Source organism: Branchiostoma belcheri, unplaced genomic scaffold, assembly GCF_001625305.1.
Source record: "Branchiostoma belcheri isolate BF01 breed outbred unplaced genomic scaffold, Haploidv18h27 scaffold53, whole genome shotgun sequence".
In the NCBI taxonomy this organism is placed as follows: domain Eukaryota; kingdom Metazoa; phylum Chordata; class Leptocardii; order Amphioxiformes; family Branchiostomatidae; genus Branchiostoma; species Branchiostoma belcheri.
Window position 1 is genome coordinate 725,559 of NW_017804165.1, and position 27,579 is coordinate 753,137.

The 27,579-nt window shown below is 40.9% G+C and overlaps 2 protein-coding genes across 11 annotated transcripts in view; one reads left to right on the forward strand and one right to left on the reverse strand.

Annotated features, from left to right (window-relative positions):
• Positions 1-17,421, forward strand: part of LOC109480944 (dystrobrevin beta-like) — a 31,409-nt gene extending 13,988 nt beyond the window's left edge. For 3 of the 5 annotated variants that reach the window (XM_019783375.1, XM_019783374.1, XM_019783372.1), the window contains 13 exons: positions 497-796; positions 1,197-1,369; positions 2,545-2,647; positions 3,217-3,383; positions 4,049-4,176; positions 5,002-5,085; positions 7,317-7,419; positions 8,388-8,515; positions 10,975-11,082; positions 11,814-11,965; positions 12,399-12,605; positions 12,998-13,272; positions 15,867-17,421. In XM_019783375.1, the coding sequence (XP_019638934.1) occupies positions 497-796; positions 1,197-1,369; positions 2,545-2,647; positions 3,217-3,383; positions 4,049-4,176; positions 5,002-5,085; positions 7,317-7,419; positions 8,388-8,515; positions 10,975-11,082; positions 11,814-11,965; positions 12,399-12,605; positions 12,998-13,272; positions 15,867-16,004 (2,066 nt within the window). In that variant the 3' untranslated portion in view covers positions 16,005-17,421. Of the gene's footprint in view, positions 1-496; positions 797-1,196; positions 1,370-2,544; positions 2,648-3,216; positions 3,384-4,048; positions 4,177-5,001; positions 5,086-7,316; positions 7,420-8,387; positions 8,516-10,974; positions 11,083-11,813; positions 11,966-12,398; positions 12,606-12,997; positions 13,273-13,796; positions 13,827-15,866 lie in introns of all 5 variants that reach the window. The other 2 variants (XM_019783376.1, XM_019783373.1) reach the window with 2 other exon arrangements.
• Positions 17,422-17,598: 177 nt separating this feature from the next.
• Positions 17,599-27,579, reverse strand: part of LOC109480938 (lethal(3)malignant brain tumor-like protein 4) — a 28,999-nt gene continuing 19,018 nt past the window's right edge. For 4 of the 6 annotated variants that reach the window (XM_019783362.1, XM_019783360.1, XM_019783359.1 and 1 more), the window contains 11 exons: positions 26,023-26,251; positions 25,430-25,515; positions 24,709-24,934; positions 24,404-24,428; positions 24,198-24,272; positions 23,294-23,428; positions 22,623-22,810; positions 22,398-22,425; positions 22,126-22,199; positions 21,550-21,779; positions 21,094-21,237 (listed from right to left, as the gene is read on the reverse strand). In XM_019783362.1, the coding sequence (XP_019638921.1) occupies positions 21,094-21,237; positions 21,550-21,779; positions 22,126-22,199; positions 22,398-22,425; positions 22,623-22,810; positions 23,294-23,428; positions 24,198-24,272; positions 24,404-24,428; positions 24,709-24,934; positions 25,430-25,515; positions 26,023-26,251 (1,440 nt within the window). Of the gene's footprint in view, positions 21,238-21,549; positions 21,780-22,125; positions 22,200-22,397; positions 22,426-22,622; positions 22,811-23,293; positions 23,429-24,197; positions 24,273-24,403; positions 24,429-24,708; positions 24,935-25,429; positions 25,516-26,022; positions 26,252-27,579 lie in introns of all 6 variants that reach the window. The other 2 variants (XM_019783363.1, XM_019783358.1) reach the window with 1 other exon arrangement.

Sequence of the window (27,579 nt, forward strand, 5' to 3'; positions counted from 1 at the left end):
AAGACCTAGATTAGATAGAATGTATTCTCTAGTAATTCCTAAGACTTTTACTTTTATCCTCCTATCCTATGTATTATGTCACTCAGTGGGCATGAACATGCAAATAAAGATTCATTCATCCATTAATTGATTGCCACGTTAATGAGTTGTTTATTGCAAATTCATCCCCGAGGGCTAATTGCATACAGACATTGGCAAGAAAAATGTGGTGATATAAGACTATTTGCTAAAATGAAGTTCTACGTGTACGATATACTTATCAAATCTACTATCTCTACTTAAATCTAATAATGTTGGTATACATACAGGATAAACAGTAGATATGCAATATATGAACAGGTAAGAGGAACAAGGTAACTGCTATTCTAATCTATTCTATTCAATTCTATTAAACCATTCTTGCCATGCTATTAGGGGGTTTGACTTCTTCTCAGGAGGCAGTGGGAGATGAATTGTCCGACTCTTTGAAAATTGTATGGTTTCCCTCCCATCGCAGTGCATCTAGTGGACATCTGGAACATGATTGAGGCGTTTCGCGAGAACGGGCTGAACACGCTGGAGCTCAGCACGGAGCTGAACGTGTCGCGGGTGGAGTCCATCGTCTCGTCCATCATGTACCAGCTCAACAAGCGCCTGCCGTCCACCCACCAGATCAACGTGGACCAGTCCATCTCCCTGCTGCTCAACTGGCTCATGAGCGCGTACGACCCCGAGGCGCTCGCCAAGATGTCCGTCTTCTCCATCAAAATGGCCCTGTCAACCATGTGTGCGGGCAAGCTGGTGGACAAACTCAGATGTGAGGATTTTGTTTGTTTGTTTGTTTTATTGGGATCTCCATTAGTGTTACATTGACACCGTTCTTCCTGAAGTCAATACAACACAACGTAATCAAATAAAATATATTTAAATAACGTTCATACGACAAAGGAAGAATTTCAACTTAAAAAGTGTAGTGTATTCTGAATTTTCTCAATTTACAATCATTTTCTGCTATGACGTTGATAGAAAGAGTTTTTGTAAATAGAAAAAATGTGGTTGATGGAGCAACATGTAACAAAAGAAGTTTATAACCAAAGATTCTTTGGTTTTGTAACCATAAAGTCTCAGTTGTAACCTGTGTCTAATTGTGACCATATACAGTGTATCCCATCAACAGGAAACTCAAAGACTACTGTAATTTTGCATCTCTTCTTTAGATATCTTCTCACAGATCTCCGACTCTCGAGGACAGCTAGTGTACCCCAAGTTTGACCAGTTCCTGCAGGAAGCCCTGGCCCTGCCGTCAGCTGTGTATGAGGGACCCAGCTTTGGCTACAACGAGACAGCGGCCAAATCATGCTTTCAATCGGCCCAGGTACAAGACCCTGAAGTTAGTCAAACTTTTCTTATTCCTTCTTAGGCAGTAGATGGGTGAATGCAGGATGTCCATCCCTAACAACCACAGGTAATGTAACAAACAGGCCTTGAAATACCACTTCCTAACATGCATCTATAACTGCAGATCATTGCACAACATGAGTTCTGAACAAGGCATGAATTTAGCTGACCCATCCTTGTTCATACCTTGATACCTTGATACCGTCTACAGTCGAGTAAGGCTTCTTCCCGCCTGTTGTGGACTGATCTTAGACGCCTTCTTCGTACTTCAGATGCTCCCAGTGTCGATCCAATCTCGTTTTAAACTGGTTGACTGTTTCACTGGATACTACAGTCGGCGGCAGCGAATTCCAGTCTTTGCAATTGCGTATTCATCATTGCAATTTTGTACAGGTATCCAAAGTAGTTACTAACACCAGTGTAGGTACATAGTAATATTATGTCCTGTATTTCAAGGCCTGGCTTAGCCTATAACAACCACCCTGACTTAAATTAACAAGGCATATATGTATATGTGCACATATCTCTCACATGTTGGCTCACAGCCTCACACCCGTTGCAACCTTGCACAAGTCTAACCAATCCCAAATGTACCAGAATATGTGTTGTGTCACTAAATCTGAAACACTTATCTTAGTATTGGCATGATAAACACGTTTTCTTCATGTATCAACACTGATTAAATGTCATTAATAACATCCCCATGTCATTTGTTTTTGTTTTGTGTGAATGAAAATTCCTGTATGACTAAACTGATAACTGCATTAAGAAATCAAATGAGATCCAATTGATACTCATTATATATTTCATATACTCTAATATTGTTCAATGGAAAAATGTTTTAACATCACTCTTTGTTCTTCACCCTTACTGGTCAAGACTTGTGTGAGGAAAGGATGTCAACAGTTTTGTGCTCTTTTTTTACACAATATTTTTTTAAAGTTTGAAATGTAGTATCAGGGCTCAAACTCACCACATACAAACTGTAATTTTTTGCAGAAAATTCATTGCAAAAAAAAACATACTGTCAAGTTAAAATGATGCAGGTTTGTTATATTATGGATAAAATATTTCAGGAAATAGATACTGCCTGTATTATGTTTTAGACCCATGGAGAAAAAAATGCTTCTGCTTTGTACTGACAGACATTTTTCATCTCTCCTTTAGCGTGTGACCATCAATGACTTCCTGGACGTGATGATGGCAGATCCTGGTCCCCCCTGTTTGGTGTGGCTGCCTCTCATGCACCGGATGGCCAACGTAGAGAATGGTACGGTCTTCCCTCATGTCGTCTGTGTTGTTTTCAGTGCTGTAAAGATGTAAATTCACAAATTTCCTCACTCCACCCAGGTGTGAATGGGTACCTAACTTTTTTTGGTTGGGGAAAGTCGTATTGAGGTCACCTTGTGGCGCCGAATGGCAGCCGCACAGACCCTTGCGACAGTTCCACAAAATTTGTGGAACATTACAAATACATGTATGTGTATCATGTGTATTATTTTGATTGCTGTTATTTGTATTGATTATGTGATACCCTGCATCAATTCAGCCGTATAAAGGCTGCGACTGCACGGGTACTGTTTGGACAATAAAAACCTTTTTTTTTTAAATACATTTCCCCTATTAAAGAAAACCATCATATCCCATATACTCAAAGCGTCACAGTTTTGGGCCCATTTTGTCTCTTGTTGAATATGCTGATAAAAGAAAGCACACAGAAAGAGTATGATGGCCCATTCAGTTATTATACAACTGACAATTTTCTATTGGATTTTAGATTAATGACTGCTCATTCAAGATAATCGTTTACAAACTCACATACCTTTGTCTCCACTGTAGTGTTCCATCCAGTTGAATGTGCATACTGCCAACGGGAGTCCATGATGGGGTTCCGGTACAAGTGCCAACGGTGTTTCAACTACCAGCTGTGTCAGAACTGTTTCTGGCGCGGCTACACCAGCGGGAACCACACCACAGACCACGAGATGAAGGAGTATTCATCCTGGGTTAGTTCGTTAGTTATAGTTTGTTTGTTTATTCGCACATGTTTAATAAACAAATTAAAAAAATAGAATAAATATAAAATTACATAAAAGAAACCCAATGTGCAGGAGGGGGTAGGAAGCCTTCAGGGCTTGTACAGGGCTCTCCTCCTTACTAACTTAATTAACAAATGATAGTCAGCTCTTCAGGTGTTGAAGAAAATTTTTTTAATTTTGGAATTCATTACAAATATTGGCCAAATTATTAGTTGAGGAAAGGGCTGGCAAGTTCACCCTGTATGCCTCCAAAATCTTACCAAATACGGCAAGGAAACATGCTGCCCTACATGGCCCTTGGCATGAGAAGAGAAACCACCACCACCACAGAAGGATTCCACTTCTATCATGGACAAAATTATTTTTAACTATGAAAGTTTTAAATGTATTCTATTCTAGTGTGTAAAATATGATAGTGGTAAATTTTATTATCATCCCCTACAAAATGACCATAGCAAAATTTCACATCCCCAGTCCCTGCAAACACCTCATTATAATAATTTGTTGAGGTTTCTGAAAGTGTTTTACCAGGTGTTGGAGGTGTCATGATCAGCAGCCTAGTCACACAGGATGTCACCTTTGAATGCCAAGTGCAGATTCCTGACTTTACAAGCTGCGTTTTTCCGTCGCAGAAATCCCCAGCCAAGCAGTTTGGACATGCTCTGAAGAAGTCGTTCCGCTGCGTGCCAAAACACGCCGAGCCAAACCACCCCAGGTTCCCTGACGAGCCAGAACAGACCCTGGACCTCTCCAACATCGTGTAAGTTGTCACATCTGCTGATGAGGGCACTTGTACAGTACAGTTGGTAGTCCCACACCGAGTAAAGAGACTCAATGTTTTTACACAACTTAGTGTTTTATTCACAGCCGACGTTTCAGTGACCGTCTGTCACGTTCCTCAGGGCAATTCTGACTGGTTCACATTGCACTGCAGAACAGGTGTCGCTGCTATAGATGCAATCCCAAACGTAATTTGTCACATCTACTGAGGGCACGTGTACAATACAGCAGCATGGTAGTCCCACACTTTGATGGTGTCAAACACGAGGATGGATAGAAATGACAGGACTATATAGACCCTTCTCACATGTCTCAGCATGATGCCATTTCTGCCTTACCTGGTTTTAAAAAGATACATGTATAAGCATCATGACTTGTCAAGTTTTGAGGCTGTGCCAGAAAAAAACACTAAAACACTTAACAGTTACAGGAGCAAAGGGGCAATGTGACAATAACCCTTAGCAGAATGTTCCAACAAGCAGATTGATGTTGAAGAATACATTGTACTTTGCATTTGAATTTAGTAGTGATGTCAACAGATATTTTCGTGTGGTTCAGTGGATCCACAATCACTCTTGTCATGGATTATTTACGTTAGGTGCAGGTTTTAATCTTTTATGAGCCTGGAACAAGTCCAGAAATTTTGCATCAAACTAACTTCAAAAGCTTTAAACACGTTTTATAGCAAGCTATACATTGTATGCATGTAATAATGATATATTATGTACAGTAGAACTGTTTAATACTGTTGCTTTTATTGACAAGCAGCTTCTGTGGCTAATTTATCTGTTCTGTGAAATTTCAGGCCACCCTCCCCACCCCCAGCTCTAGCAAATGAGTCAGCCCTAGCCACCAGTATCTCTTCAGAGCACACCACACCTACAAAAAGGTAAGTTTTTTTTGTATTTAGGTAAGGGAGTAGATGTACAATGTAAAGTTTACTCAAGGATTTTGAGAAATATCCATCCATTTGTAAATATCATTCAAAAGTTGAGCAAAATTTTCCTTTTGTGATATGCAAAGGTAATGCACATTGACCACTGTAATTGCAGTGCCCGTGATTTCAATGTTGTCACAAGTAAGAAAACTGGAAAGCATATCTTCACAGCATGTTCCAGGCATCCTGGAATTCAGTTAAAATTTATTGGTCCAGGTCACATACTGTGCATATTCTAACTGAGAAGGCATGTCCTGTGTTTTCACATAGTTTGATCATAGGTGAAGCATTGTCGTTGGCGTACAGTCCTCTTTAGCTACTGCTACATGAAGTTTTTAAAAAGAGCAAAAGTGACAACCCACAAGTAATACTTTGCTTCTTTCCACAAAATGTTGGACTGAAAAACAGGCCAGACAATACCCCACTCAATTAAGAGGCTTTCATTAAAGTTTAAAAAGTTCCAGGTACAACAGGAATGTACATGATACTGTGGCTTGACTTCCTACAGACATGTACATCAGACTGGTTGCTTGAGAATATCTAGAGAATTGATTAATGTACAAAACTTTTCAAATGTCAAATGTGAGCACATTTTTCACCCTCTGCGCGTATCAGGTAAAATACATGAGCACAATTACCATGCTTCTTCCATCATCCATCATATGTCAGTGGTCTGTCACAAATTTTTCTGGCCGTCTTGGTCTCTTGGGGTGGCTGGAAAAGGATTTGGAGCATTTCATCCTTGTACTCCGTGTTGTGAAACATTTCCAGGTCAGACAGCCAGGCACCAACTCACATTCATATAGCTCCAGATATGTCTTGCCGTGTCCCTGAACCAACACTTAGGTTAATCAAACCAAAAACATACAGACATTGGGTACTCTTGTCCTGAGCACATGATGGTGAGTTGTAACTTTGTGGATGTAAGGCAACTTCAGGAAATCCTCTGCATCTTTGCGTCTCCATATACAAGTATGTACCAGATGAAATGTTACTGTTAACTTTATAGCAGTATTCTTACGACATATGTATGTATACAGAGTGAGGGGATGTTTATTTTCTATGAGGTTGATCAATGACTTTCTTATGTAAACGACATCAGTCATATAGAGTTAAAAGCCACAGTTATTCCGATGACACGAAAGAGGTGTCTTCTTTCACATTTGCTATTTTAAGATCTCTCTATAATTTCCTGATTGAATCATTGGATAAGGATGATACTAGCCCTGGCAGTCAATCTCTCTCTTCAGCAAAAATGATAGGAACTCTCAATTGCCTGTACATGTACATGTATTTGGCTGAGCTATTGGTCCCTGTTTCAGTATTGGCACAGTTATAGAAAAGTTAACTGTCTGTAGCTACCTCACTACAACTGTGCAGCCTCTTTGCTCTCTTATTCTTCATTTCTTTGTCCATTCCATCCCACCCCATTCCCCTGTGCTGAAGAGTACCTGATGTTTACCAACCCAGGATTGCCTCGTCTCCGCCCAAGTTGCGTATACAGAGGAAGTGAGGCCTGTTAAACTGTCTGAAGGGTGATTCCCCCTGAGACTTACCGGCTGTTCAGTCCCCCAAACCATTAACTGCATTCTGCCGTTTGGTTGAGCTTGTGAAGACATTGCATTTTCCCTGTACCTGAAGATACTAGTAACCTGCCATGTTGGAGTGTTGCATGACCATCAGTACAGTTGCAAATTGTACAAAATATTTGTAGTTATAGTCCTTGAAACAGCGACATTCGTACATGATGTGTAGCATGTCTTTTTATCAGCAATACTCCTTTGTAGACTCAGAAGCATGATTTGTGACTGCATCTTCAGTGCCCATCGATCCATGCTCCATGATCACTTGTAGCATGCAGGAAATGCAGCCATCGATGCCCACTTCCGAGTGACAAATGTTGTAACAAACAAGAGATCAGTACTCTGTGCATCTGTCAGTTGTATACTTCCTGTGCGTCAAGGCATTACTTTCTACATGTTTGTCACTGCTGTGAGAAGCACTATTCAGTGTTAATGCTGATATATTTGTATCCCAGTACATACCGGGGTATGTAGTTTGGAAGTGCCATCAAGTAGCCTGTTTACATCTTACTGCTGTTGATTTTGTATGTGTATGATTCAAATGCATCCAGCCTGATTGAAGACTGAGATATCTGATTCACATGTTATGTACAACTGCAGAGCCTTCCCAGTGGACACCATGGACTCCACTACTCGGATGGACGACGAACATCGCCTGATCGCCCGTTACGCAGCACGCTTGGCCGCGGAACAGAACGAGCAGGTAGGCTTCCATGTAGCAGTCTTTCCAGCTGAACTTGTTTGTGTGAGACCTTAAACTCTTTGTTAGTCCTGAAGTCCAAACATAAGAAGTGTAGTTAAAGTCCCTAGTTATCTCCAAGTGTACTGACTGTATAAGGTCACCTAAGGATAGTAGAGAGGTTTGGTTAAGGTCTATTCCTTCTCCCTCTGGCTGTTGAACTTTTGAACTACCCCCAGTAGTAGGCTAAGAGATACAGAGACTCCCCTATTTCGTACCTAACAAGATTACTCAATAGCTGTTAATAGAGCTAAATACTACCGATTTTCCTTGTCCAGAATTCTCCTGCAATCTTTAATCCTTTCAATGCCACTCTCCCAATGAAATGTGCGTAGTTTGTTTGATTTTAGAACTACTAGTAATCGAAATTGTTGTTGTCTTTTTTAAATATCGAAATGTTCAAAGAAAATGATCATATATGGATTCCCTAGTACTTTTAATGCCATTTCTCTTAATGAAATGTGTGTAGTATTTTAGATTCTAGAACTAATTGATACTGAATTTGTCTGCTCTTAATACTTGACTTTTTGAAAGAAATTGATCATATGTGGAATTATCGCAAATTTAGTTTACAATTTCCGTAAATTATCGTAATCTGTGTAACACCTTTAATTTGGATGTGATTCAGATAGAGACATTTTGTAAGTTGTACGTAATTCAGCCAAGTGGCTGCGAGGTATCAACTGAAATAAACCATTCATATATATCTTTCCATCTTCAAAGATGATGGTAGCACTCTAGGCTTGGTGTTGTGGCCGTGTGCAGTGTCTAGTGTTGCTAACCGTATCTTCACATGGCAGTTCCAGCAACAGTTGGGACACAAGAAGATTGCATGAAACAATGCATAATGAAAATGTCCCTTGTCAGTATCCCTGTAGTTCTCACCATAGGAAGGTGATTTCACACATGTTGTTGTTTCCTCCTACATGTAGAACACGACTCCTGTGGACGTGAGCCCGTTGTTACACCAGTCCCGCAGTCCCGGGACGGAACTCGCCCTGAACCTGGATGCCAACCGGCAGCAGCGGGAACTCATTGCGGAGCTGGAGCACAAGAACAGGTGGGGGGAGATTCACACACATCACAGACGGATGCAGTGTCAGCATTTAGCCAGCTTTAAAATCATACATTTGTATGTCACAGATGTCAGCATTTAGCCAGCCTCTGAGGTCAAAGAAATTTTGACGAAAATGAATTAATGCTATAAGATTTACTGAGGAGTTCCTGTTGCAAGCTGTTACAGAAACAGACAAATAGAAAAAGAAAAGAAAAACATTCAGGCTGGCTAGAACATTGCTGCTGATGGTACTCTGGTACTCCTATGAAATGGGAATGAAGAAGAAAGTTATTCCAGAAAAATGGACTGAAATCAGTAAGTCTGGATAAGGGTGCTGAGTATTTTGTATAGTTAAGATTAAAATGCAGTGATTTACAATGATCCTGCCTTAGCTAGTTACTTGTAATTTAAATCACAGCTTCTGCTTCAAAAGCCAAACCTGATCAATAGAAGTGGCTGTCCCTCATTTCTGTGTAAACCCTCCATGTCTTCATGTGTGTGAAACATATGCAGTATCCCTTTAGGGTTCCATAGGCCAGCTGCACATGTATACATGTATAAAAGATGTAAAACCACTTGTTCTGATCCCAACATTTGTTAGGATTCAAGTTTCACTCCACCTGTAACAAGTGTTACTCCCATACATGTAGCAGTGTCTGTCTGTTTCCCAGACTCCCTGCATGCATTTTCAGGGCTCCACATACATCGTAGAACTTAATATCATTTTCTACATCTCTCAAAGCCAGAAAATGAGCCATATGTCCACTCATCTGTACATATTGATGTGTATTCCCCTCCATTATTTTCTTACAATGTGGACAGTCTAGGCCTGACTTAAGTTACTACAGCTACAGTAAAGGATGCTTACAGTTAAAGTAGAATAGGAATGTGATTGGTGTCAATACTAAATAGGTGTCCATATATCAAAATTAGATTACAACATATACAGCTAGATTTTTAACAAGATTGATAACATCCATCATAAGAAAGGCCAAGAATTCTTGAGTCTCTCTCACGAGCTGTTCTTCCTGACTGGAGTTGTTTGTGCGTGTACCCCCAGCCCCCGCGAGGTGGCTGAAAAACTGGCCCAGTGGCTGAGAGAACAGACTGATCTCTTGTCAGAGTGTCAGCACAAGAATAGGTAGGCTGCCAGTCTGGTTCCACTAACAGAGTGAGCAGCCTATTAAATCAATCATAGAAACCCGCTGACTTCCCCTTTTTTTGCATTCAGAGCTTTCAGGACTGGAACGTTCCCAGGAAGGAGAGTTTTCTCTCTTGCAAAGGCACTAACCATTCCAAGCTGGTGCTAACAACCTTCTACATTATACAGTGATAAAGGCTTTTTATGCCCAGGCTTGCATGGACTGGCTTTCTGGTGCATGTTGAGCTTTAGGGTATCATTTTGCACCTTGGCAAGGATGTACCTATACAACATATCTTGGGGAAGAAAGCAGAAAAAAAAATCATTACTAGTACTTGTAATTGGGTACAATACTACACTGTGTTGCTTCAAAGCTGGTTCATAAATTCTGTGCCAGGATATCTGGGGCTGAGGTTTACTTTATCAATATTAAAATTTGATGGAATTTAATATTCTTTGCATTGAACTAGTGCTGTCAGAAAATATACAAAATGTTGTTGTAGTCTTTACTTCCACCAGTAGTACTCTGTAAAATATTGTATTCTTCTGTAGTATCAATGGAGGTTGCAGCACTTCACACATTTCTCCAAGGAGGGCACAGTACTTCATACATGTATAGCTTGTCCTTGTAAGGATGTGTACCTGTTTAGATATCACTACTTCCTACTATTTAACAGCAGATTCCATTATTTAGTCAGATTTGCCTTTCTCCTATAGGTTTGACCTTCTCATCCTTTCAATAGGACCTTACATAATGTATGTCCCATCAGACAGCAGTCACATAAGTGCTGGGTGTGATTAAAACTACCCCCCCCCAATATAATCAGGAGAGTAGATTGCCATGGAATTTCATTATCATACCATTTTGTGTGGAAAATCATACTCCCTGAAAAATAAGAAGAGTGGCCTGTTATCATGTGTGGAGCCCTGAAGGAAATGTGTGACATTCAAGTAATACTAATTGTGTTCAAGTGAATACTGATGAATACAATCTCTGCAAAAGGTGGAGGAGGAATTGTACATGTAGCTCTGTTTTTAAAATTCCTAATGCTGACGTCTGCCAATAAAAAGCTGTCTCGCAGATAAGCCCTCGGCAGGGAGAATGTTAAAATCTCAGTTGTAAGGAAGAGGTTGGGAACAATGGCAACGCTATTATACTGAAGTTTGCTAGAATAATGGTAATATATTTCTTGAATGAAATGTTAGAATTTCAGCTGTAAGAAAGAGATTGGGAATGAATAAATAAATGGCATCACCGTCAGACTGCAGTTTGCTAGACTAATGATAACATTATACGTGTTACTTGAATGTGTTCCTGCAGAGAGATCATGCGGGAGATCCAGCGTCTGCGTCAGGAACATGACGAGGCGTCTCGGGGCATGGATGAGTCACGGAACCCGACACTGCTGGCAGAACTCAGGCTCCTCAGGTACTCACTATCATCACAGACACGTCTTAGTGTGAAAGACCATGCAGAACCTAGTAGAAAACATATTGTACAGTTCTTGATCCAGCACAAATAAGGAAAACAACTGAATTTTCTCTGTTTTGGTCGAAAAAAACTGTCTTAGTGTGAAAGCTCATGCAGAACCTAGTATAAAACATGTTGTACAGTTCTTGATCCAGCACAAATGAGGGAAACAGTATTTTTGAATGAATTTTCTCTGTTTTGGTGGAATGATCACACTCTCACCATTCGGTTTATCATCTGCTGTTCCCCATCTTCCAAGGGTTAGTCATTCTTGCTGATGCTGAGACTGTAAAATATGATAAACTCGGCTCCTATATTTTTACCTTCTCCCAGCTTTATGTATCTCATGCTTTAATGAATTAGCCCACAATGGGGAGAAAGAGCATGTTGGCAGAATGTACTGAAACCTGGATTTTTCATGTTTTTCGTCAAATTTTTAGTCAGCGTTGCATCAGAATTTTGCCTATTGCAGAATACATATTTTCCGACTTAACATTTGGAAACTACAGACAGGATGTTAACCTTACATGTATTTGCGCAAATACATGTACGACCTTATATGAGACGTTCTGACGAAGTGCTATGCACAATACATTATGGCAGGCACAGTACGTTCTGCCGACGTGCTGGGAGAAAGTTGACAGCTGCAGTAGTACAATGTGACCATAAGTTCTTCTGTTGTCCCGCAGGCAGAGGAAGGATGAGCTGGAGCTGCGGATGTCTGCCCTGCAGGAGTCCCGCCGGGAGCTGATGGTGCAGCTGGAGGGGCTCATGAAGCTGTTAAAGAGCCACGGCAGCTCCCCCACCCCCCGCTCCACTCCAGGGGGGTCACCCCTCACAGGTCTGACTACTTTACAGTCCAAGTACATAGAAGCAGTACAAAAGAGAGCGTGCAGGATAATCCTAGGCAGAACCTACATGTATGTTAGCTATGACAGAGCAATAGAGCTACTATCACTTACACCATTGTACCTGAGATGCTGTAGCCTCTGTGAGAACTTTGCAATGTCGATAGCTACATGTAAATCCCCCAACTTCTTTAGTTGGCTACCTCCTAAACATGGATGCCTACATGAAATCAAAGGACAACTTTATGCAGTTTAGCTGCAGAACGTCAAGGTTTTAGAATAGTGTTTTAACTTTTATTGTTAAGTTGATGAACAATTCATGATAAATTTTAATGTGTATCATGCCCCAATTCAGCCATGTAAGGCTGTAATGGTATGTGTGGTGTAAATAATAATAAATAAACCAGTTCATCATCATCATCACAGGTAGTGCCAAGTCGCCCCCTGCCCCTCCCCCTCGCACCACCCCCTCCACGCCGGGGTCGGACAGTCTGAGCGGGGTGGGCGGCGACGTGCGGCAGGCCTTCGGGCCGGGCCAGACCAACTCGGGGAGAAACCTGCGGAATGACCTGCTGGTGGCAGCCGACTCTGTAACCAACGCCATGTCATCACTGGTCAAGGAACTCAACTCAGGTGGGCTGTGTTAGAGTAGCTAGGGTGAGGAGGCAATCTGGAAATGTAAATAAAAGTTCTGACCAACGAAGCATTTCAGAATCTGGAGTTACAATTAGGAGGTGTACAGATTAGACCTACAGTTTTTAGAGTGTCAAACTATAATGATATTGGATATAGGAGTTCTCTTTTACACAACCAAATTTGTCTTGCCTAGCTTACGTTTCGGTGTCTATCAGACACGTCCCTCAGAGCTTCTGACTTCTGTTTCTTGACGCTATATGTACACAATGTACATATAGCCGATGTAGGTGGCACTTTTCAGAAGTTTCATTCATGATGATATTTTTGGAACTTCATCGTACATTTCTTGCTAATTATCATTTTTTGCACTGTTCTGCTCCTGTATACAGAAGCTGAAGACAGTGATGAGGAGGACGACAGGCAAAACGGCTCCATCACGGAGGCGGAGACCCTGCCTCGGGAGAAACGGGGCGCCCTGATGGGGAAACACGGGAACGGGCGGAGTCACGGGCCGCAGGGGCAGGACGCGGACTTCCTGGGACGGACGGACGACGAGAGCGTGGATCCCTCGGGGACTGACGAGGACAGCTACATCAGAACCACAGACGAGGAGCGGTGGAACCGCAACACCACGGACGATGAGATGTTTGAGAGAGAGCGTCAGGTGAGCTGATGGGGGGAGAGATTTCTTTCCAGCTTCAGAATTCTGCTTTGAGGGATAAAACTATCTTACCTTATATAAATGCTGTGCTAAAGTCCCGCAAGGGACATCATGCTCAGTAACGAAAAGGTGATCGCCCAAGTGCGGCCGGTGGTGTGGGTAGTGCAAAACAGGAAAAACAAGACAAAACCAATAAAGACTTGATGCGAACTAATAATCAGAATCTAGTGCAAGAAACTAAGTTGCAATTTTACCTGCGTCATTGGCAAATATTGAAAAGGATTATGACTGGTTGGGTGCAAAAATGTTGCTGTATAGTAAAAAAAGAAAAGAGTAATGGTATTTGATGGTGAGTGGCATTGTATGTATTATATACATAATACCATTATAACAAAACTTTACAAGGTCAGTGTGTTACAAGGACACAGCCATTAGATGTTTAATAACCAGTTTGATTGTTTGAAGTCTTCTGTCTCATCTTCTCTTCACTGTGTCTCTCTGATTTCCTATCATGCTGTCTGAATTAGGGAGGCCACCAGTACACTTACACCTTCTAGGTAAGTAAATTATGGAAAGTGTTTGCCAGCTGCCTCCTCCCCTTGCTCCTGTACTGCTCTGCTCCAGAGTTGTGGCTGCAACTGCAAGTTTTCGTTGTGCATGAGTTTGAACCTTGCTGCATTCTTGACATGGAGTGATGTATGATTGATTGTACATTGTTACAACTGTTTTGAACTTTTACGTACTGTCATTAGCAGTAACCCCTTTTTTGTCAGATTCCTTGTATGTATGGATAAATATTGAAATATAGAATTTGGATTTTGCTTGTAACTATTCTCTGCAAGTATAAAATGTGCTTTAGACTGATAAAGTACTTAATTCTACGTCCAGCCTGAAAAAAGCCTGCTTCTTCAATTGCTTACTTGCATACAATGTACATGTACTTGAGCAGTAAGTGCATAAAATCTGATGACAGTGTGTTTCAATGGGTTGTTGTATGTCATATGGAGATTTACAATGTATAATGTGCTGTGTGAAGTATTGTGTAACGTTACATGTTTTATCCCTAAAAGTTGACAAATCCCTATGAGCCTGGATGGTGTTTAGTGGAAGAAACCTGCCTGACTGTTTTTTCTAAGTTCCTGTGTGCCTAAGCCTTACAGCTTGCATGCTGTGACGTCTATACATACCGAGTTCCCACAAGTGCCGTTTCCCCCAGCCCTATGCTAAGCAGGAATGAACTTTTAACATCGTAGCCACTTTTAATCAGGCAAAAGCAGCTATGTGATCAATCAGTCATTATGCACATGGTACCGAGTGTATGATTAGTAATTGTATAGGCCAGAGGGGTACTCATGTACGTGCATTGTTCAGCCATCTGTCTTGACAGCTTCCGCTTTCCAGATAACAAAGTAAACCCTCAGGAATAGTAGTACGTATTTAGATACATTAAATTGTCACTTTTATGGGCGGGAATGACTTTGTTCTTAGGGAAAAGCAATTTTGAAACAGCATGTGTTCATGCACATTCCCAAACCAGTAATGTATACTTAATACTTCTGGCATTTTCTGTGTATGGTTCACCTAGCAAGTGCTCGTAAACTGTGATGCTATCAATTACTGTGGAACACTGCCTTATATTTTAAGTGTCCATAATGCAAAGATAACATTGAACATGTGCATCATGCTTTCCTTTCTGTTACAAGTGGGATATATAATTTGTGTCCTGATAGACTAGTCATGCACAGAACATGACAAGTTGTAACACATTAGATATTTATGTTTACTGAAGGAAAACATATTGTTTTTGCTCTGTTTCCTCTTCTTCTCCAAACCAAAAAGGTCAATGACCTGAACCAGACTGTCTGTCACCATGGTAACTAGTGTTGGGTTACTCATGTTGCAATTTTATAGCAGAAGGGATTAAGGCGGCACAACACAGTATTAGCCCTATGGGAATTTCTATAGTTAAGGACCCCAAAGTGACTCACTTCGACTCACGGAAAATCATACTAGGGTGCACAAGAAAGGTTCAGAATTTTGATATGTTTAATTTCAGGGTATAGTGTACAAAATATGTGAAAATGAGCTTAAATTTGCCGGCTAGTTCTCTTCTCGCGCCCTCTTTTATTAGCGCCACTGCGGAGGTCATGGAACTGCAGCCGACGCACAGTACTAGGCGGGACAAGTATCCGAGCGCAAATGTACTCCGACTAAACACGCACCATAATCCAACTTTTACAGTCTCAAAACTGACGTATTCCTCTAACATTTACCACAGGTTCTGTCTCGATGCCATGCACAAAACAATCTCTGCACCCTTCCCTAGTATTGTGTAGCACTACTTTGTGCCCGGACTACTTTTGACTACGGGGTTCGCCCATGAATACTGTGTTGTGCGGCCTTAAGACTCCCGTCACCTTAACAAAGTTTACTGTCACATAATATGTGTTTACTGTCACATAATATGTGTTTGAGTAAGAATTAACAGAGCAGACCATATGCGAAAGTAAACATGATGCATTGGCTTTGCAAATGTCACCTTTCTAGTTGTGCTTAGATTTTTGCTGATCAGAAGTTTTTCTCTCCACCCCTTGCAGCGGGGGATGAGACTGAGCACACAGACAGACGAGGAGAGCTACGTGCAGACTGACGACGCGGAGAGTTACATCCGGACAGACGACGAGGACGGGGGCACCGACTGGGAGGAGACCATGCGGCGCTGGGTGACTCGCTAGATTACGGCAGAAGGAGGGAACGAAAGAGATAATGTTGGGAGGGTTTTATAAACTTCAGCCAAACATAAGGATCAAAAGCCAAAGTGACATGCCCATATTTATATTCCCACAGCATGGAGCCTATATTATTGTGTTAGAAAGAAGGCTGTATTTTAGTTGTGCATCATATTATGATATACACAAGATAACTACATGCTGCCATTCTTTAGCCATCACCTCATGTATACAGTATACCAGCAAAGCTTATTTCCAAATACCTCTCAGACTTTGCCTTAAGTTAGGAATGCAGCTACTTTATATCTTGAATAAGACCTTTCTTCTTTGCTGTAATCAGTAGCATGATTAGTTCATTACTGCCTATTAATTAAGCTGTTTTTAATCACTTTTGAATCCTTGCCTCAAGCAAATGATCAGCCAGATTATGCCACTAAAACCGTATGTAAAACCAACATAGATTGGACAGAAGATTTCCTTTGCCAAACATGTACATGCACTAAAAACTGGCTAATCTGTCAGAAATACATTATTTGAGTGACTGTATTTCTTGAGATGTCTCATCATACTTTTATCCTTTCAGCAAAATTATATCATAGATTAATATTTCACTCCAGGTTGAGTTATTTTTAGTTGGAAGATAAGAGGTAGATGAGCTAAAGAGCAAGAGGGGTGCATGGAGACTATAGGAAAGTGATTTTATGGCGTTGCAAGAAAGGGGAGGAACAAAGTCAGGGATGATCTTGTGTTCGTAGGCTATGGTGTCAGTGGTACGTCAGTACATGTAGGTGACTGTAACACAGACCACATTCAACGTCTTACCCAAGAAATACTAAATGTTTATGTTGTAGAACCAAAGCATAGCATTTATTAGTACCAAAGGCAAAGTTGTAAAGATACTGTCAGTCATTGATATTCATTTGATCTTAATGCTGCTTGTGATACAAAATGTAGCACTGACATTGCTGTAACCATTTTGAAATGTAACTTATCCCACATCGAGCAAGAGATCAGTTGTTGATACTATAATGATCAGATTGATCTTCAGATTCTTTTCTTACAAGGAATAGTGGAAAATGTCACCACTAATGTTGATAATGCCTCCAAACTTCAGAATCTTAAGTTACAGGCAGAAACCTGGTGGCTGCAGCTACTCTCACTTAGTGATGCATACCTGTTCACTGGACTTGGATCCGGACTTGTGTAAGAATGTTTAGGTTCAAGTCCAAAAAAACCTAAAAGTCAAGAACCGAGTCCGGACTCACTACCATAAATGACCATTTCACATACCCCTTTTCTTTCCAAACCACCTGAAACCTTCGGTAGATTGCAGAATCTGTGCTGCAAAATGAAGAAAACATTGCCATCGGGCATCGCCAAGTGTCGGCCTCCATGTTATGTGGCCAAAGTTTCACCCGGACAACATTGCAAGGTTGCCAACATGCAATATTGTATATGCCATGGGTTTAGGTCCGGACTTACAAGTCCGGAACTGAACCTAAACCTCTGGACTTGAATCCGGACCTGAACCTAAATGTGGGTTTAGGTATGCAGCACTACTCTCACTTGTTACTTTCTCCGCCATCCATCAAAGTTCTCCTTACTTTGACATTGTTTTACACTTTCTCCATAAGTTATGATGCTGGGTGTTTCATTCTCTACATAAATGTAACTAACAGGACCTGTACATGCACCAATTTGTGCTGTAACAAGTATTGAGTACAAGGAAGGTATTTTAACGTATTTTAAAATGTACCGGTATTGTATGTAAAGCTGTGCACTTGTTTTTTGTACAGTCGTTGCTGTGCTTGTAGCAAAGAATTAATTTTCCACGCTAAAGATGCAGTTGTAGCACTTTTGTGTATTTCTGTAGCATGTAGCAGTTCACCCATGCTGCCTTTTGTACTATAGGGACCACTTATATTTTCATTGATGCAGTATATCTTCCACTCAAAAGCAACATTGTAGCTCTACCATCTATTGCTTCCCTCATAACATCCATCTCTACACAGACATGAACAATGGTGTATAGTTCCATAAGGTAAAAGCCGACAACAGACTGCAACTGGTATAATTGTGTTCCCAGAATTGCATGGCCAACGAATGACATTGCTTTTACGTCATGCTTGGTACAAGGAACTTTTCTTAGGGATAGGCATTATACTGCACAATCAAATCCACCAACAGTCAGTTATGAAACTTTTTTTTTTGTTTCAACTTTTGTGCAACGCTCAACGTGACATAAATGCTACCTCCCTCTATAGTTACCAGGCTTGTTTTGTCGTCCCAGGACTTGCCCTTAATATTTCTACCAATGTCAATTTTATATTTTTTTTCTTTATATTTTTTACTCAGATTTTGTGTCCTCAAGCTTTATTCAATTGAATTGATATGAATGTAATTCATTGAATCTTACATGGAAATTCATAGCGCCTCCAAGCGAATTACACATAACTGACAAGACTGATGAGCCTTAATTTTTGTTGCCATGACAAAATTTCTACCGGCAACAAATGATGTTCTTGTAAATCCAGGTACAGTGTATGAAGATTACTGTGGCCTGTTGTGTAGAACAGAACTGATGAAGGTAGCATGTACATGTACCCTTGGTGTGCTTGTATCATTGAACTAAAGCCAGGCTTTACCACAGTGATGGGAACATCACACAGTGGATGTTTGATATCACAGGCATCCTGAGGGTAAGATCAGCAACTGGTCTCAAGTGATCAGTGTCAATGCATATCATTTACCCATCAAAGTGCAACTCACCATTTACCAATAACTTGTAACATTATGTATATCTTCACTCAGTAATGTTAAATGTTCGATAAATGTTCAGCCATTATGATGGCTGATAATTATAGCTATGTAATCACCATTTTCCTGTAGTGATGTACTGTACATGTAGTGGTTAAATGTTTTGCAGTTACTAGTATTGTGGCAATAGAAACCATTATGGTGTAGCCTCAATTTTATTGTTATTCCAAAAAATAGATATTCCATGTAATAAACATCCTAACAAGTGCATTTTTGTTTCTCTTGTAATTGTCTCTGTGCTACTACCCCCTTCACCATCCAATCTCTCATGTCCTCATCCAACAGGGCATTTGCACTCACAGCTAACTGAAGTATTCTAGGCCTAATCTCCAAGCAGATGATATGGTGGCAAGGCAAAGGAGCACCATGGCCAATGGATACTGCCTTGCCACCGTATGATCTGCTTGAAGATTATTCTAGTCCATGCTGGATGGTTAAACCTGGAACTTGCCAGATAAATTTGAATTTGTAAATGCAGTATCGAAATAATCATGACACTAAAAAGCAACCACACGTGCACATTGTACAAGTCATGTAACTTTCATATGGCTGATTTATTTCCTTCACATTTTACACAAGGAATGTTATATGAGCACTGCACTTTCCCACTATCAGTTTAGGAATAAAACATCAAGGAAATGTCTATCTTGTTTCCTGTACATCACTGTGATTGGTTTAGCCATATCCAGTAGCTGTTCACCATAACCAATCACGTGTGATAAGACAGGAAACCATACACTCTCTATATAGACAAAAGCATACAACTTGCTTTAAAACCAAGCAAATTAATAATAAAACCTAACTCAAGATCCTAGGAATGAATTGTCACACTCTGTGCAAGGAACAACTGCTGGTCTTCCATACAAGTATGGCAGATATTAATACAATCATTGACTGCTAGTCTTTTGCTTTACCCTGTGGAGTGTGCTCTGAGGACCTGACACATCATTTTAATTACGCAAAAAAGATCCAAGCAAAGAACACTATGCAGTGATAATAGAATAATAAACTTATTTTTCAACACTGATAAACACTGAAAACATTTGATTACTAAGTAAATGAAATGGTGCACTGTTTCAACTGCTATCAATATGAAACCCCTCTTCAAAGTTGATTACTAAGATAGCAACATCATGGATGACGTCAGGGTTAGGTGGTCCAGCCTAACGGGCCATGCTTTAGGGATTACAGATTTTTGTTAGTTATTACATTGTATTGATTTAGTAAGCCATAACTGACATATCCATCCATCAGATAAAACCAAATAAACAATACAAGGCATCTGACCACCCGTTATGACCAAAACTACACAGGACATTTAAAACTTCTGAATGGCTTGGCCGAGATCTAACATAGGCTTAATATCAGTCTCATATAGTCTATCCATCAAGATTATAACTAGGCATTTATACATATGTGTGTATATTTCATTCTGCTGAAAATATCCTCTGCTTTTCCCCAACATACAGCATTCTTTTCTGCATAGAACATTTGAGAACACTTGATAGTGGATGGGCCCTACAATAAGCATTAAAATCCATGTAAGCAATCTGGCTCCAGTCTATAGTGCTAACATATCACAAACAATTCATGTTGCATGCACCAACTTGACCCTTCAATATTTCTGAAAACATCACCATTTTAACCTTTACAGAACTACCACATCATTTTCTGAATGTTCAAGTTTCTATAACATCTGTAACAAGCCACTGCTTGCACAGTAAACTTCTCTTTGCAAGTGACACAAACAGATACATGTATTCTAACAATGGTGCATCTGACCAGCTGTAAGATATATGTGTAATAGTTTAATGATGCAGCATGTGATGGAGACAAGGGAATCATAATTTGTATTTCATAACCTCTTACTATACTACACATTAATGCGTAAAAGTTAATCTGCCCCCCATAATATTTACTTACCTGTCACCTCTTTGATTTAACGTTTTGTGAATGTATTTCATGTTGTCCATGTTATTTACTCAACAAGTACTGCACAACCAAATGCCTGTCTAGGACAGTTAAAGCTCCAATGCTTACAATACAATATGTTTTTAAAATACTCGGTAGAACCTTTGGTTTCTTCACAATGACTCCGGGATCCCTTTTTTCCACTGAAGGCTACCAAAAAATAGAGTTTGAAAAGTTAACATACATATTGTCTTCATTAACAACCTCCTGCAGTACAGCCCAGCTACCGAGAGGATGTTGCAAGGAAAGCCAACTCAATAAACATAAAATTCAGAAAAGAGATGTCATGTTGTCAAGTCTTGCACATCTACGCAGGTGCCCCTTCGTTCATGTTTTCATTCTTCAGGATGAGGATGGAGTTGTAGATCTTGACGGCAGGGCCAAGCTTGATGTTCATGATCTTCACTATATCTGCCTGGTTCAGCAGCAGGAAGGCCTCCCCATCAATTTGCTGAAGGAAGAAACAGACATACACAGCTTCGTAAACAGGGTTATAATATGTACTGAGTCGCCTAAATACATACAGTATCACTCCGGCATATCTTAAGTCTCTGCAAAGTAACCCTTTTCCACATGCTTTCTCTGTTTAGCACTCAACATCTAGAAGAAAGAGTATGGGAGGGTCAACACACAACACTACCAGCAGGCTAGACCCCTGCTGTAGTGCTTGCACAACTCTGTGGCCCAAGGGCTACATAAATGGAGATGGGTGCCACACCCCTATGCTCTACACAGAGTGGAATGGGACCCTTTGTCTGCCTACCTCATCCTTGAAGACATTGCCCATCTCCTCACAGCCTGGCAGTGTCTTCACAAAGTCTGCCACCTGGTCGATGGTCCACTTGGAGATGTCGCTACCCTTCAGACTGGCGACGCCCGGCAACAGCTTGACGTGCTGGTCCCAGCAGAGTGGCAGCTCCTTGGCTGGATACGGCGTCATGGCAGACATGAACACGGACTGGTGCACCGTGTGCTGCAGGCTGTTCTCCGAATCTGTTAAAGTAAGGTGGGATTCTTCAGGGTGAGGCAAAATCATGCTTCAATACTTGCCTGCCTACGTGCTTAGGCCAGGGTCTGGCCCCTTGCTCCCCCTCTTCTGGTTTCTCCAGCCAGCTCTATCCAAGGCCATAGATGCAGCTTTTCTTAGGGTGAGCCCTGTGTCTGTTTCTATCTGGTGGGTGGTCTTCCCCGGGGTCTGGGTTTTTTTTAACTCCTGGCGGTATGCCTTATGAACTAAGGTGTTTGCCGGTCTTCCCATCATACTACTTGATGGCACATACTTTCTACACTTACGTATGATAATCATGTAATACAAGCCCATCTGGAACAAACCACATACCTTTAGCCTTCTTGTTGTCTGCCTTGTCAGGAGAGCTGCTGGAAAGTCTTCTAAATCTCCCTGAATTTATTATTCTGCAAGCAAAACAGAATGGCAGGGGATTGTGTTACGTTGATGTAAAGTGATATGGGAATGGGAAGCACAAAACACAGAAAGATTTAGTATAACAACGTCTGAATAATGTAACTTTTCAGGAAACTGGCATGTTGATTTTTTTAATGTGCTTGCTATATGCCATTTTTTTTTTTCTCCTTAGATGTTTTCATACTTACTTTCTTCTACCTCTGCCTCTTCCAACACCTGCAGATGAGACAAAAAAAAAAGAATTAAAGATACATTGTACATGTACAAGAGAAGAAAGGGGTTGTTGCATCTCAGACATACATGTATATGCAGGTCTCATCAAACTTGCAACCATTTGCTTCAAAATTTCTTCTTTTTTTTCAAGACCATCATGTTTCTAACTTGTTGTGAAACTGTGGTTGTTAACTTCTCACCTTGAGTGGGAATGTGAAACTTCTGGTACTTCTGCTCGACCTTCTGCGCAGCCAGGGCGAGCTGCCGGGCGCTGGTGACCTTGACCTTCATGTTCTGGTGAGCGAGCGGACAGCCGGAAACACGGTGATGGGCCGTGTACTTCCCTGTCACGTGGCCTGATCCATCACAGCCGGGGGTGGGGCATTTCCTGCGGAAACACAAGAACAACGTGGTATGAACTGTGGGGTCGTGTGGAATAATGGCAGAGCATTCGGCTCAGAAACAAGAGGTCCCAGGTTCGAATCCACCCAAGTCACCAACCTTGTGCCCTTGGGAAAGGCACTTTACACAACTATCCTCACTTCACTCAGGTGAAAATGAGTATGCCAGAATGATCATTATTGGAAGGAAAAGAATACAGGAAAACCAATTACAATGTACATGTACATTTACTGATTCATAAACAAACATCAGTAGATATTGTGCAACAACAGGAGAGATATGTTAAGTACTTTCAATCTCTTAACATGTTAGGAATTTCATTCTGCAAGGAGATTTTGAACATACTATCAAGGTACAAGTTTCTCCTATACAAATCTTCTGTTTCACTTTCCCTTTTGAAGGCCCCTTATGACCATAAATGTCAACAGTATTAAGTGTAGAGTAAAGTCCACGTGTTAGTGTTACTGACTTCTCTCCGGGTGATCTCTCGGCTTGTGCATCTCTCTCATCAGAGGTGGACTTGGAGCCCCTGCCTGGACCCAGTCTGTCCTGCAAGGCCGACTCCTTGTTCATGTTCAGCTGGGAGTACGGGCAGCCAAAGGAACTGAACACAAAGACAGAAAAAAAAACATGCTAAGTCAATGGTCAATCACAATTCTGACAACCAACATTCAATCGACCATCAAAAATTCAACTACCAGCAGTTTGTTTGATACGTTTTATCATCTTCTAAGAAAGTTACAACTTTATTTTTAATTAGCAATTTTATGCAAGTCTATTTCCAACTTGTCCCATCCATTGGGACAAGTCAGGAAGGAAAGCAAAATTTTGAAAGGATTATATTATTATTTGTTTTGCGGTACGACATGTATCAGTTATATATTGCCATGCTTTTTTGTTTCAAATATAAAACTCAAATAAGGCCACACCAATTTAATTTGTTGGTTCTCGGATTCGCCTCTTCATTTTTTCCTGATTTGCAAAAAAAAAAAACCATTCTGGATCTGAATCAACTCAAAAATGCTCATATTTTGCTCCCAACAGTTGCGGAAAGTTCTTTTCTTCCTAGTTGTTACAGTTTTTCCATCTATCAATGCAGTGGTTTGATTAAAAGTTCTAAATTTATAGTTTAAATTTAACCCAGCCTTTTGTGTTGACTTCATGGCTCCAATCGAAGCATTTGGGGCTATAATAGGATGCCTAGTACTGTTTTTATTTTTATTTTTTTTCGCCCTGTCGCTTCATATTTTTTCTGAAAAAATCCAAGAACCAATAAATTAAATTGGTGTGGCCTAAAGAAAGATTTAAAAAAAAAAATTTTGAAAGTCAAAATTTTGAGAAAGCAAAGGATTCCCACCAACATAACACCTTACCTGTGATGTCCAGAATACTTGGGTCCCTTGATGTGACCAATCCCTTTGCAGCCCGGAGTTGGGCATCCAATTTGCCTGTTGGACACAATGTCATGAACATGAGAGCCCCCTACTGACTTTTAAACAAACTGCAGGCATGAACTTTCTTAGGGAAATGAATGCCCTTGGGGCTTTATTGAATGAAAGCACGGGAAAGAAGTACTTACCCATCTGTATCCAAATCTGCTGGAGCTGTAACAAAGTGAAACAAATACTAAATATGGGAATGCAGGATATTTCTGTCAAATTCATTGTCGAGTTTAGTAAAATCATTATCTATAATAGCATACAAGTAATCGCCATGTCATGGCCAGCGAGTGGTAGGCAAAAAGCAGGTGACGATTGGCTGATTTGCTTACCGATAATTTGCACATGTCTTCAAATGATTTGCATGTATATGATGTAAACAAAAACAGCAATGGCTTGTATCCATAACTGAGAAAACCAGCAAACAACAGTGTAAAACACTCACAAGGGGGTCCCTGTATGGGGTGCGCAGTTTTCGCACACCAAGTAGCTGGGTGTACGTCTGGGCTGTCTGCGTCCTCCCAGTAGTCATAGATGTCTGCCCAGCCATCGAAGTGGATTTTTATACGAGCCTCGTCAGAATCAACTATGGTGGCGACGCGGATCAGCGAAGGGTTGCGTCGGTCCACCGCCTCGATTTTGTACCCTTTCAGGAAGCCATGGGACACTTTCTGCTCAAAACAAAGACATGCATTTAAACAAAGAAACAGATGCTCATATGCCAGGAAATTCCTGCATTCATTTTTGTTCAGGAAGAATAATGAATTCTTAACTCTCCAACAGCAGTTGCACAATCAGGGCTCGACATTCATTTTTGGGAATAGGTGCAAAGAAGCACCCAACATTAAAAATTTTGGGGATACACCATATGAAACAAAACCTAATTACAGATCTTACTGCTCCTCTTCTATGCTTGAATCTGAAATGGTTGCTAACTTCAAAATCTTAAACAAGTACTACAATAAAGATTTTATTACTTTCTTACACTTAGATGCTGAGAATATCCTGTATACCATGTGCAAAAAAAACTACAAAAATATTTGTGCACCAGTGCACCCACAGAAAAAAATTAGGTGCACAGCTCCAATTTTGGGTGCACAATTTTGGGTGCAATTTCGAGCCCTGAGAATAATAATTACAAAACTCCCTGTGTGTCTGGTACTGACCGGTTTGAATGCCCGTGCAGGGACGGCCTGAGACTTGGTCTGAGTGAGGTAGTCCTGCCAGGTGAAGTGCTCGGGTTCTGGGTAATCTACACAGGAATAAACAAACTGTTTACCGTGCTGGTCAGAAGAAAACACATTCCTTCAAGGAAAATAAAGACTACCGGACAAGAAAAATGATGTTCATAACAATTCAACAATGATTTGCCCTTCCGCACATTGAGCTGAATGCTACAACTAACTGATCAGGTACATACATACATCAGTGAAGGTTAGACATACAGGTAACAAAATTCGCCAAAAAACAGTTACTCAAGCAACTGGATATGATATGTTGGAAACGGCCAGACGTTTCTGGTAGAATCAACTACCTTTCGTCGGTGACACTGGTCTGTACAAGTATCTGTATCCATATAGCCGGTATAATCGCCTTTCGGCATAACATGCCAGCTACCAACATACCAGTATTCACATGTATGGAAAAAGACAGGATGTGATCTTGGATATATGAAACTCCCCTTCACGGCATGTATGACTTTAAGAATGTGACTTTCTAGTTCTGATTGTTTTTTGAGACATGTGGATGAATCCCTCACCCTTGGGAGGAGTCAGGATGTTTGCTGTCTCCTCACACCAGCCCACAGGGTGGATGTACGGGGAGTTGGGCTCACACCAGTAGTCATAACCGTCGTCCCAGCCGTCAAAGTGCACCAGGAAACGGTTGTCCATGACATCACGCACGGTGGCCACGCAGATCAGGCTCTGGTTCTTGATGTCGACAGCCTCCAGCTTCATGCCAACTCGAAAGCCATGAGAGCTTACATTCTGGTGAGGGAGGAAATGATCAATCTTACTACATATAATAGTATCAATTAATACTAAACAGTATTTAAGTTAAACATAGAATGCTACCAGAGGACTAGCACCCCAGTAAAGTGTTATCTGTGTGACACAAGTGCTGAGGAAACAAAGTTGGATGCTACTGATACACCATATAACGTGGAAAGGACTTAAGCTTGACATTTCCTATACATAAAAAATGGACTGTGCGAGACAACCATCTTACTTATATGCCAAAAAACAGTTACTCAAGCAACTGGATATGATTTTGAAAACGTCAGACGTTTCAGCTAGTATCCACTAGCTTTCGTCAGTGACTGAGAGACCAGAGGGGAAAGCAGGTTTATATACTGTAAATCCATTTAAAAATGCGGTTGGAAATTATAGCGGTCGGCGAAAAATGGACAAGCTCACGTCACTTAATTATAGCGGTGTGAGAACATGGTTGATGTGTGTAAAAAAACACATTAAAAGTCGCTGGCCTTTTTTTTAAGAAAATAAAAAAAGCAGTTTACGCCAGCGAAAATCAATTTTAACAAAGAAAAAACAAAACAGGCACGCCGATGGTGTCTGGAAGTAAATAATTTACAAAGTACTGTAGCGGCACGGTGACTTCAAAAAGTTCGTAATTACGCACGCTTGTGTTGCGTGCGGCACCGCCGCCCCCTCCCCAAGCTCCATGCCGCGGCACGCTATGCCGCTGCACGCCGCTACATGTCCGGCGCCGCAGACGAGCTTACAGCGAAACCCGGCGTCTTCGCCCTAGGATTGAAGCGTAATGGAATACATGACGCCCTCGAGAAAGTTCTACAGACACTGTAGCCTTTAACAGTAACGTTTTATCGTATTTTTTGCCGTAAAAGTTGACTCGCAATTTTCGAAAAACTTGTGACGCCATTTTTTTCACTCGGCGCTTGGTTCCCGAATTTTCGATTCGTCTTAGTCGTAGCACGCTATTAACGCTTTTACATTTTGTAGTACAAATGACGCTTAACATTTGATTGTATTTCTACCTAGATTTCTACCTCGAAATTAAGCAGATTTATGCCGCATTTCTCGTAGTTTGTAACTTGTTTGTGAAGTTGGCCGCCGGGCCGCCATTTTGTTTGTTGTTGTCTGCGCGCTTGGGCGACGCTGAATTTTGTAACTCGTCTCATTTTTTTCGATATTGTCCCGTAGTAGCACAAAATGAACGGCTATCGTTTCTGTAGATTTATGAAGAAACTTCTAAATCGAAATATTTATAAATACCCAAGTGTAGATAAGCTGGGAAATTTCAAAGCGTCACTGCGTCACATGTGTTTGTGCATGTT